The sequence below is a fragment of the Diabrotica virgifera genome, chromosome 4, assembly GCF_917563875.1.
Source record: "Diabrotica virgifera virgifera chromosome 4, PGI_DIABVI_V3a".
Classification (NCBI taxonomy): domain Eukaryota; kingdom Metazoa; phylum Arthropoda; class Insecta; order Coleoptera; family Chrysomelidae; genus Diabrotica; species Diabrotica virgifera.
The window spans coordinates 68,361,615-68,374,496 of record NC_065446.1 but is presented as its reverse complement, the minus strand read 5'-3'; the positions used below and the strand labels follow the sequence as shown (position 1 = coordinate 68,374,496).

General features: G+C 31.6%; 1 protein-coding gene across 2 annotated transcripts in view; it reads right to left on the bottom strand.

Annotated features, from left to right (window-relative positions):
* The window catches only part of LOC114335190 (alpha-2-macroglobulin-like), a 134,584-nt gene that overhangs the window by 112,228 nt on the left and 9,474 nt on the right, over positions 1-12,882 (bottom strand). For both annotated transcript variants that reach the window (XM_028285381.1, XM_028285382.2), the window contains exons 3-4: positions 6,843-7,090; positions 5,149-5,265 (exon numbers count right to left, since the gene is read on the bottom strand). In XM_028285381.1, coding sequence (XP_028141182.1) covers positions 5,149-5,265; positions 6,843-7,090 — 365 coding nt within the window. The remainder of the gene's footprint in view (positions 1-5,148; positions 5,266-6,842; positions 7,091-12,882) is intronic.

Sequence of the window (12,882 nt, the reverse complement as noted above, 5' to 3'; positions counted from 1 at the left end):
TTCTTAAATTGGCTTTAAGTCATGGTAGAGTGTACTTGGATACTCCAAATGTTTCGTTTCTTCAAAAGATCCAATTTTCCATTTGCCTGTAAATAAAAAAGCAAGATGCAGAAGAATTACGTTTTATAAGTGTAGGTATATACTTATGGAAGAAATAAAAGGATAAGAATTAAATAAGAAGAGAAAAAATTAAGAAAGAATAAAAATTTTTAAGAAATATTTTCACATTAGAGATGTGCTATCTTAGTTATCAGTTATCAGACAATATTTACCTCTATTGATGTAGATCAGGGATGGGCAAACTTTTTTTAGTAAGGGCCACAAAATGTTTTTGGTCATTACCAAGGGCCGCAATATTTGTTACCTTTCGATTTTTTAACTGTTTACTAATATTGTTTAATGGGTGGGAGTATAATTTAAAATCATCATTTCAAGCACCTTTTTTGAATTCTGTTTGAACTTATGGTAGAATTATTTTATTTTTAAATTAAATAAACATATTCAGTACAGTTTAGAAAATATTCAAACAAAATCCAAGGTCAAATATTGAAAATAAGCCAACGGTGTAAGTTTTTTACCGACACCTCAAAAAAAAATGGAATTTGCAGTAGACATCATAAAAATTCAAAAATATTTTATGAGCTTATGAGTCTCTCAAGGTAACGCTGTCGAGTTTTTTAGCTTTGACGATTTTTGAGTTTTTGATATCACTCAGAAGTCAAAATACCGAAATTTTTGGTAAAAAAGAGTGAAGATCAACATACTTGTTACTGTTAAACAAAAAATAAGCATAAAACAAAAATTATCTCGACGAAGTTAGCTCACGAAATGTCTAAAGAAAATATATGAAAAATTTCAGGTGTATCTGTAAAAGTAGCTTTTGAGATACAATGTCCACCGCCTTTGAAAAAAAAAACAGTTGTGAGAAAAACACGTTTAGTTTTGCCAACTTTTATTTTCAATTTCTGCCTGTCACATCGTAATGCACAGCGGAATATGTTTTTGAATCGCAGAGTAATTTACAAAAGAAAAGGGAACACCTGTTGAACGTTTCTCACTACGCTCAAGCTGCTGCAAAGCGAGTCGAAGGTAGGGATATTAAACATTCTGTATATCAGGTAATTTTCCTACGGTCAAACTGAAATTTTTAGAGAGTATTCTTGAAACTATGTACTTTCATATAAAATAATAAAAGAAATCGAAAATTTCAAAATTTTCAAACCATACCTACTCTTCTTCCTATACCACATTCGCACTTATTTAAGCATAGTATTTCCTCTAAATATGTATGTGTATATATTTAATTATTTTTATTTTATCTATGAACCTATTACTTTTTTCATTAATTTCTTCTGAAGCTATTTCCTTGTTGCGTCTTATGCAATTTACTATTTTATTTTAGAATAAGCCACAATTTAAGTTTGAAATTAAATTTATTTGACCTTTCGATATCCACTTCAGAAATCGTATTCAAAATACAAAACATTAATAAAGTAAGTATTTATTTATTAATGTTTTGTCAAATAAATTTAATTTCAAACTTAAATTGTGATAATCTGTGGATGTGAAAATCTTCAAAATCTTTGACACCATTTTCAAATTCCGTTAGCAAATTACAAAGATTTTCTTCATAAATTTTAAATGTATTTTCTGCTACATTATTTAATGATTTTAATTAGGAAAATATTTGGACCAATTTTTTCTTTTTATATGATCAATGAATAGTTTGAGTTTCATTATAAAAGTTGCATTTTCCGTTCAAAACTTGTACAACAAACAAATTTGTAGCAGTGTTTAATTTCTAAAAATATAGTAATTTCTTCCACATAGCATCTTTTAAGAACATTTTCTAAACTTAACCATCGAATATGATTGTAGATTGTGCTATAAGACATCAGCATGTCCTGTTTCTAACTCTTCTCCAAAAAATGCTGTGAATGCACGATGATTTAAACCTATTGAACTAAAAAAATTAACAATATTTCCTATAATTGAAATGACGAATTAAAATGTCTAATTGCAATAATAAATCAGGTTCTGGAAACTGTTGAACGTAATCTTTAAGTATTCTCAACATTACAATATTTGCTCCTTTTAAATTTGGTGCTCCGTCAGTTGTTACACTTACACAGTTCCTGACTACTTCGAAAATATCATTTCCATTTGTTGAAATTCATGGATTTCATTGAGAAAGTCGATACATCCCTGTGCCAAAAAGCCAAATAATTGCCCGCGTTATTTTGAAAATTTGCGGAAAAATCACCCGCTGCGAAAGTGTTAATTAATAGCTGCACTATATTATCATAGTTGGCATCATCATGGCATCTACAACACTCCTAGCGCAGTGATTGCCGCCCTCTTTGGGCTCTTCCGATTCATTTGTCGGGTGAATCAGTCCGCATTAACATTTTGGTTTGTGGTTAATAATTGGATAATAATTGGTTGTGTGACTTGGCATCTTCTATCATTTTTCTCCATTCGTTCCTGTTTTTGCTTGTGGTTGCCTATTCACTAACTCCCATCTTCTTACGGTCCTCGACTATCTGGTTCTCCCATCTGGTTTTTGGTCTTCCTCGTGGTCTGCCTGATACAGGTCTCCATTTGGTAATTTTTGTCCATATATTACTTTCTATATGTCCCATCCATCTGAATCTCTGTGCCTTGATGAATCTGACGATGTCTTCTCCTTTCAAAAGTTCTCTTACTTCGTGGTTCATAAGTTTTCTAAATTCATTATTACCTAAGTTCAATGGGTTTGCTATCCTCAGAATTATTTTCCTTTCTAGGATCCTGAGTCTTCCTTCCTCTTGCTGTGTCAGACACATTATTTCAGCACCATATGTGATTAGGTACTGGTCAACTGGTCTAATTGCTGAATTTAACTATCAATATTAGCAATAATTAAAAAAATGCTTTAAATGAAAATAATTCGCTTTTTTCCGCGGGCCCCAAAAATATGTCTACAGGGCCGCATGCGGCTCGCGGGCCTCACTTTACCCACCTCTGATGTAGATGAATGATAGGCCAATAAAAAAAAAGCTCAAAAACCTTGTAACGGTTTTTGAAGGTTCTGAAAGGTATAATATGATGGACAGTTGATGACAAATGTTCCTTGAAGACGTAGAGCTGATTTTGTTTTGTTTTTTTTAAACAATCATAAAAAGTGCAAAATTATTTTTTGCCTGTAAAACGATTCTTATACATTTTAGAGAAAAATGGTTCAAATAAAAGTTGCAGATCTAAAAAGTTCTTAAATTTGCGAGTTTCTAAAATAAAATAGGTACATAAACAATTGCCCGAGATAATTGTGAAAAATCTTTATTTTTGCAGTAATTTATAAATATGAACTTTGTTTTTTACATAATGACATGTAATATAATTACTTGGAATTATAATAAAAAAAAAACAAAAGCAAAGTATGCTGTAAAGATTTGTCCACAGCTATCGCTCATATTATACCTTTTTGGACAAGGTGAAAACGGCGGGTTCGTTAGAAAAAATATTCCTATGAGATTTTTTGCATAATCACATTCGTGAGACATCCCAAAATAAGGTTCAAGATGCCGCCCACGTGAAAAGTGGTCCAAATTAAAAAAAAAAAAATAGTTATTTATGAAACAGATCGTGAAGTATGCTTTTTGCGAACGCACACGATTTTTAGAGCACGAGCGACAACGGAGCGATCGCTATAAATCGCGTAAGTTCGAAAAAAGTACTTCACGCACAGTTTTATACAATATTTTATCTACGATAAACAAATAACAAAAGCTGTAACTCTTCGTCACTGGAATTCATTTCTATTCTATAATTTTTAGAACTTTGACATTTAAAAATTCTAACTATTTTCAAACCACAAAACTGTCAAAACTTTTATTGTAATTTATTGCTAATATTGTCATCACCATGACAACGCGAAAGTTAAGGATTGTCACCATGACAACGCGAAAGTTAAAAACAGTGCGAAAAAGTAAATCCCATTTAAAATACATTGTTACTTCACGCACACTTTAAATCCTTCACGCACTGCTATCTATAATGACAGTTTTCACAAACTAAAAACTTACATAATATGACATAGAGTAGATAAACATTTTTTTTTAATTAAATTGACAAAATAAATATTTTTGGACCGTACAAATTTTTGTTAGGTTTTTTGGACCATTCTGGACAAAAAGGTCTCTTGTAGTTTTTCTCTAAAGTTGATCGTTTTCGAGTTATAAACAAATTGGTTAAAAGTTATTATTATGAAAGTCAAAAAGTGACTGAATCAAAATTTAAAGCCCCCCCTACAAGATCCTGAAGAAATTTTTGTCATTATTTTATTACTAAGTTGTTATTTTTAATTAATAATAATAAGCGCCTGTACGTATTAGGCGGCCGTCTATGGTGAGTGCGAGAGAGATGCCATTCCGGCAGCCCAATGGGCAATCTACTCGCACTCAGATTTACAGCCGCGTCAATACGATCTTACGGCTTATTGTTAATAATTAAAAATAACAGCTAAGTAATAAATTAATGAGACAGATTTCTTCAGGATCATGTAGGGGTGGCTTTAAAGTTTGATTTAGTCACTTTCTGACTTTCATAATAATAATTTTTAACCGAGTTATTAAGTCTTAAAAATGGTCATTTTCGCGTTTTTCAAATTTTAAATTGCTTATAACTCGAAAACCATCAACTTTAGAGAAAAATTACAAGATACTTTTTTCCCCAGACTGGTCTAAAAAACCTAAAAAAAATTTTACGGACCAAAAATAATAATTTTTGCAATTAGATTAAAAAAATTATTAAAAAAAATTTGGACTACTTTTCGCTTGGGCGACTTTTTGAACCTTATTCTGGGGTGTATTACAAATATGATTATGCAAAACAATCTCATGGGAATATTTTTTCCAACGGACCCGCCGCTTTCGCCTTGTCTATTTAGAATCTTCGAAAACCTATATACAATTTTTACGTGAAATCGATGATTTTTCACAGAGAGACTGAGATAGAAAGGAGTTGACAAACTACAGAAAACATAAAAATACAGTAAACACTACAGTACTAAAATGGTAAAATTAAAACTCTGAACTCTGACTCTGAAATTATAACAAAAGAAGAATATAATTAATTTTTGATAATGCATTAATTTATTCATTCACTTACCACCAGTGATTCATCGACCATTTCATATTCTAAACTGACCAATCCATTTTCTAAATTAACATCTTCCCAGACTGCTACAGTTACATCTAGGGGATTACTTATGCTTATTTTTGGAATCTAATGAAATTACAAACAAATTCTGTTTTATAAACTGGTATTAATGCTACTATTAATAAAAACAAGTTATTAAAGATGGCGATAAAAAGAAAACCGTAATTTTTTTTAGAACCTGAAATACGAGAACCCCCTTAAAGGCAGGACCTCTAATTAGTTTGACAGAAGAACTTAAAACATACACAGTGGAAATATTGGCCCTCAGGAGATCAAAGAATGGACTAGCTAGGAAGAAAATCGTAAAAATAAATTCTCACTGCTCCGAAAGGGGACGAGAGAGATGTTCCTTTTCTAATCAGCGTAAAGCTGGGCAGGGAAAGACTTAATCTCAGGGGACGAGGTTTGCACTGAGAGTATTAGGACTTTGCACTTCATTGAACCGTTCCAAGACAATTGGGTACTCCCAACAATAATTGGGGGTATGTAATATTTGATTGCATTCTTCTTGAAACTAAATCCAGCTGATTTAAACTAAAGATGTCGATAAAAAATCCCTAAGTCAAGTCAGGAGACACCGCGGTGAAGACTATCAAGCACTAGGATGACAGTATCGCAAACGGTCCCTTTAGGGTAACAGATCGCACCCCATCGTAGTTAGACCTCGCTCTCGCAAGCAGGGCTCTGTGAAAAGTAGATGGTCTTTCCTTAGCTACTCGTGGGACCAATAGTAAACAAAAGATAAAAAGAAAAAGAAAACACTCTGAAGAACAGGGAACTTCTATAGAAAATCCGAACGTCGAAATGCCAGGAAGTGCTAAAGAAATCACTCACGCTGAAAGGGTAAGGAACAACAGCGTTATAAGACGTTGATATTATGACAAAGGAAGAAATTAAGGCTGTAGAGCTATCTAAAAAATCAGTAAGCTGGTGAAAAACAAGACCAAGATTACATACAACCAAAAGGGTTATAATCAAGGCCAATTTTACCAAAGCTTCTGAGAGGGCAAAATATATGTCGTCAAAGCCATTAGAGGCTATCACAAAAAAACTACCTCAGGAGGCCAAAGGTCCAAAAAGGCAAAGGTCTGATGGAAGCACACTACCCAAAAGCCAGTGAAAAGGGAAAAGCAGAAACGGTAAGCGAAGTTTACCAAGGCTAAACTTCGAGAGAGACCAAAGAGATGGTAATCACTGTTTTTTTAGATATTGAAGGTGATTTTAATAATGTGACCAACTTTGATAAAAACAATGAGTAGACGAGACATAGTTTTAAAAGTATTTAACAAAACATTCATTTAAACAAACATTTTTAATTGAATATAATAAAAACAGACAACTATAGTATTCTTACTACAAAAACGTTATTACGTAGGTCAAAATTTTTGACGTAAGAGAACTGTCAAAACATTAGAATGTGACTTTTCATTATTGGCATGTTTATAATAAACATGGCGATAATGAAAAGTCACATTCTAATGTTTTGACAGTTCTCTTACGTCAAAAATTTTGACCTACGTAATAACGTTTTTGTAGTAAAAATACTATAATATGTTTATGAGAATTCATTGAAATGTAAGCCAATATCATTTAAATATAAAAATAGCTTTCTACTACATGACTGTTAAAATTATTGTACCAACCTTTATATTAATGGGTAAAAGTTTGTCGTCTACTACCAATATTCTAAACTTGATTTTATCACCTGGCTTATACACTTCTCTATCTGTATCAATGAAAGTTTTGGTCCATTTATTAGGATAAACTAGAATAGGATCTAAGTTGTGAGCAGAATAAACGTATCCATTTGTTTTAACTTGTACTTTAACATTAATTAAATGAGGTTCCTGGAGAGTTGTCTTGGGAATAAATAATTCAAAGCAACTATTTTCTGAAAGTAAGGTTAAATTATTGTATTGTATAAACTAGTTAGTATACGAGTATATTATACACTCCTGGCCAAAACCGGACACCTTAAAAATGGGCCAATTCGATGTCTCAAATTTCCTAAATCTGTTGTCCGATTTAAGTGATTTTTCAAATATGTTATAGCTAGAGACTGGAAAATATGCACTAAAAAATGTCTAAAATATGCATGCAATATGCATTTTAAAACAAGCTGAATATGCACAATTAACATGCAAATATGCATTTATATATGCACTTATTTTTATATGAATAATTTTATGGTTTTCGTTAAATACATAAATAAATAAAAAATAATAAAAATTAATAAATAGGTTTGAATTTAAACCAAATTGTATTATTATTTCTTAATATATTTTTTTAACTTCAGGTTTTGTGACAAATAAAACGGCAAAATATTTTATTTTGACCACAAGATAAATAAGAGTACAATAAAATAAATGTACATATTTTTATTGTTACAATATTGATTCATATTTTCTAAACTAATATTATAAAAAGAGTACAATAAAACAAATTTACATATTTTTATTGTTACAATAAATAATCATATATTGATTCATATTTTCTAAACTAATATTATGTCTTCTATCTGTTAATATTTGTTTATAGGCAGAAAAAGATCTCTCAACGTCACAAGATGTAATTGGGGCATATTTAAACTTTGCTATTAGAGACGGATCCATATTAATATTTTCATCGAAGTTTCCAAAATTGATTATATTATTTATTGAACGCAATAAAGTGAAACCCTCATTTTTGTTTAAAACGTCATCAAGTTTATCTTTAATTTTTACTCCAATTTCCCCATTCAGATTTGTTATTTTCTGTTTAACCGAATCAACAATAGACATACTATTGTGAAGACATAAATTTTGAGCCTCTAATTTTGTAATTGAACTTTCAATGATATCGAAATTCGATTTTATATACAACAATTGATTTTTAATAGACTTTTCTTTAAAAATATTTTGACAGTTATCAATAGCGGTACAAGTCGGATCAAAACTTGAAATAACGCTTTTGATGTCGTCGTAGTGTTCAGATAAAAATATAGCACTTTTAAGCCAAGTTCCCCATCTGGTTAATACTGGTTCTGGTGGTAAAGGAATATCGGGAAGCATCTCCCTATATACCTGTACACGTAGTGGTGCTTTCAGAAATACTTTTTTTACATTATTTATTAAGGTGTTTACATTGGGAAATTCAATTCTAACTTTCTCTGCAACTCTGTTTAGGCCGTGCGCCAAACATGTACAGTGAATTAAATTAGGGAAAAAGATTTTAAGATTGGATGCAGCTTTCATCATATATGAGGCGGCATCACTAAGCATTAATAATATTTTTTCAAATGGTACTTGATCAGGTAAAAAAAAATTTGTTAGGGATTCGTTAACAAATCTAGCTATTGTAGCATAGTTTGTTTTTTCCAAACATTTTACACTAATTAAGTATGAGTTTTTAAAATCGCCAGAGTCGTTAAGAACTCCAACAATTAGATTCGCAATTTGTCGACCCTTTGTATCCGTTGTTTCGTCGACGGAAATCCAAAGATAATCGGCTTTTAACTGATTTTTAATACTCGTCATCACATCTTTGTAACATGCACTGACATATTTTTTCCGAAGAGTTGAAGAACTTGGTATTTGAGCTGGTTTATCTTTAATCTTGCAATAAGTTTTTAAAAAGTTTTGACACGATTTATGTTCTAACTTGTGCAGAGGGATATTGCAGTTCAAAAAAAAATGGCATAAATCCTTTGCAAAGGTTTCTTGCCCAACTGACGTATTCTGAATCTGCAAACTGTTCTGTAGAATCTGCTGGCGAGGTTTATTATCATTTTTTGATAGCTTAGTTTGGTGAAGTGAAGTTTTTATGTGTTGAACTACTTGGAATTTCTTTTGACATGGAATCTGGAATATAATGATAATGATGTTTTAGATGTTTTCGTAAATAGATACCTACATTAAAATGATCAAACTTTTTAAACCTCCCCCAATTTTTTTTTATTTCTCAAAGTGAAATTGAAATCGTCAAACAATAAAGTACAGTCAGTGTACCGTAGTATACAGGGTGGGCCACTCTCAACACCTCGCTCTGTATAAGCCAAACCGTTGCGAACTTTAAAAAACAGTTTTTGAAGAAATGGGACGGTTTGTCATTTTAGAATAGACAGACACATAGATGTGCAAAGAAGTTTGATAAGTTTAAAAATCTATTGAAGTGGAGAACTTACCTTTTTATCACAAATGGTGCAAAACATACTTTCACTGTCGATAACTTTTAGATGATTGTTACTTCCAATCCAACTTCTGAGAAGACTTGATTTTTCCCTTGCTACTTTAGGCATTTTCACAATAATAATAAAATGATTTTTTTACACAGTATAGTCAATAACTTGCAATCACAAAAGTTGAATAATCGGCGATTGATTTAAGACTAACCATTCATAAAATAAAATAATCTATCCTACCCTTAAAACAGTGTTGCCAACTCGACCAATATAGTATTTGCCAAACCTCACAAGAATGATGGAATGATCAGTTCAACAGTAGGTATTCCATTATCAACTAATAAAAAATCCCTATAGCAAGCATAACCCAGTACAGATAAATTATTTGTTTTAAAAAATGCTGAAACATGATCCTGTAGTTAATAGTAATCTCATGGTCCACAGACATAAGTACTAATATAAACATTATTGAAGGCGAAGGGATTTGCTGATGTAGGTGTGTATGTGTGAATGGTTAAACATTTTTTGTTAGGAATCAGATTTGACTCACTGATATCAGTTTCAAGTTCCTGTGAGAGAGTTCCTAAGTTGTTTTAGTAATTGTAAGGCCAACATAAAAATTTGTTCTGAATTAGAAGATTTTCGATTTTTACTAAATAATTTTTATATTATTTAATATGCTAGAAAATATGCTATATGCTAAACAAGAAATAAATAAGCTAAACAACACAAAAATATGCCAAATCTAGCATAAAATAAGCTAAATTGGCAACGCTGCCTTAAAATTTCGTTTTGGTTGGTTTTCCCAGAATAATTCATAGTTGGCCGACACCAGCAGAAAGTACAGGTAATATTTGTAATGTTATTCAAAATATAATCGGTATTTACTTAGGTAATTTGTAAATTCTGAGAAGTCTATAAATCTTAAATATCCGGATAATGATACCTGCAGCTATAAATAACGCCCATTATGTTTATGGGTACAACAACAAAGGAGCTTAACAGCAAAATATTTACTTTCACATTTTATTTTAATGGATGTTGATGTTACTAATATATACCTTATTTTTAAATGGGGTAGAGTAAATTCCCATCAAAATATGCATTTATATGCTCTTAAATCTCCAAATATGCAAGGCATATGCATTTATGAAAAACATGAGAAATATGCAGCATATATATGTATATGCATTTTGCATATAATCCAGTCTTTAGTTATAGCCTTTTTCTTTAACAATATTGATGTAATAACATTGTTGCTAAACAGGTAAGTTTTCATTGTATACCGGGAGGACCAATCAAACTGTGTTTTTCTTCTCAAAGTTCGCAACACCCTGTGAAATATTCTAGCATTTATAAAATACTAAAATTCAAACCCAACTATAGTCATGTAATTTAACAACTAGCCATATTTTTCATCAATACAGGGTGTTTTTAAATAAGTATGACGAACTTTAAAGGGTGCATAAAAAAATAGTGACAGTTTGCTTTATAAACGTATGTTCGCAAATGCTTCGTTTCCGAGATACGGGGTGTTGAAATTTTTCTTACGAACTGACGATTTATGTATTGCTCTAAAACCGGTTGAAATATGCAAAATAAATTTGGTGGGTTTTAAGAGGTATTTATTGTGCATTTTTTGACGCAACTAAGAATTTTATATTCACCATTGACGCGCATACGGGTAATATGACACGTACGGATAATCTTCTGAATTTTTTATAGAAAAAAATGTACGGCACTGAGATATTTCAAATTAAAAATCATTTTTGAAGTCCTCGTTCAATTTACAATAAAAAATCTTTATGCACGACCGGGCGGTAAAGTCCATATTATGTATACATTTGGCGGGCGTAAAGTGCCACTTTAGCGCCCGTGGGCTTTACTTCTTTTTAATAGAAACACCAAGTTTTTATTTATTGTATTTTATTTTAATAAAGGAATTATAACTTTAGCAATCAAACATAAGTTTCCTACATCTATAATTTTATTTAGGATTTGCTGCTTTGCTCTGTTGTAAGTTGCTACGACCTTCGAATAACTCCGTATGATTTGTGGAAGGTGCATGCCCAAAAGAATCACCATATAAATTTGGACTGCAATCTGAGCAACTTGAAAATGGCATATCAGCATTGACAACTTTTTGGGCGATTTTCATTTTATTTGACACGGAATCTTCAATATATCCTTCGGCTACTGATGACTTTCAACCAGCATGTCGTTTTATGTTAAGGATATCCTCACCTGCGTTAGCCAGCAAAGTTGCTGAGGATCGTTTATTGATTGTATTGTATTGAGAATTGTATCTTTATTAATAAATGATCATTAAAACAGTCGTGCATAAAAATTTGTATGTATTTCGGGCGTATACAGCGTTTATGGACCTTACGTGTTAATAGCCCTCGCCTATCGGCTCGGGCTCTTACTTACACGTCGCGGTCCATAAACGCCTATTTTACGCCCTTGATACATAAATAACCATTCTTGCCGTTTTTCCATATGAGGCGCCGTTTTTATGCAAAAAATAAAACATCTTGACGTTTAAAAAGTATTTGAAATAAATTTCTATGCATATGGAGACTACCTCGAATACTATGTAAGTGTTAAATTGTTTTATTTTTTGGCATAAAAACGGCGCCTCATATGAAAAAACGGCAATAAAATTGTTTTATTTTAAATTGAACAAGGACTTCAAAAATGATTTTTAATTTAAAATATCTCAGTGCCGTAGTAATTTATTCTATAAAAAAATCAGACCATTACCCGTACAGGTCATATTACCCATATGCGCGCCAGTGGTGAATATAAAATTCTTAGTTGTATGTCAAAAAATGCGCAATAACTACCTCTTAAGACCCACCAAATTTAATTTGCATATTTCAACCGGTTTTAGAGCAATACATAAATCGTCAGTTTGTAAGAAAAATTTCAACACACCGTATCTTGGAAACCAAGTATTTTCGAATATACGTTTATAAATCAAATTGTCATTATTATTTCATGAAGAATTACCCCTTAAAGTTTGTCATACTTATTTAAAAACACCCTGTATTGATGAAACACGTTGCTAAGTTGTTAAAGTACCTAATTTTTTTTATTCAACATAAGCGAATGAAGCAAAAAACGGAATGTTCAGAAAATATGTGGCTATAGTTGGGTTTTGATTACAGTATTTTATAAATGCTAGAATATTCCAGAGGGTGTTGCGACCTTTGAGAAAAAAACACAGTTTGATTGGTCCACCCGGTATACAATTAAAAGCAGTGGCGGCCCGTGGGGTAGTGCCATGAAGGGCGCCCATATAAAAATTTTTAGGGGGGGGCCAAACGTGAAGATGTTACACATTACGTTTTGTATATTTCGGATGACAATATATACAGTAGACTCTCTCTATAACGAACACGGATATAACGAGGTTTCGCTTATAACGAGGTACATTAGGTGTCCCATGAAAGTCCTATTGAACTATAACGCTCTATAACGAGGCATATTTGGTTACAACGAGGAAAATTGAAATCGAAGAA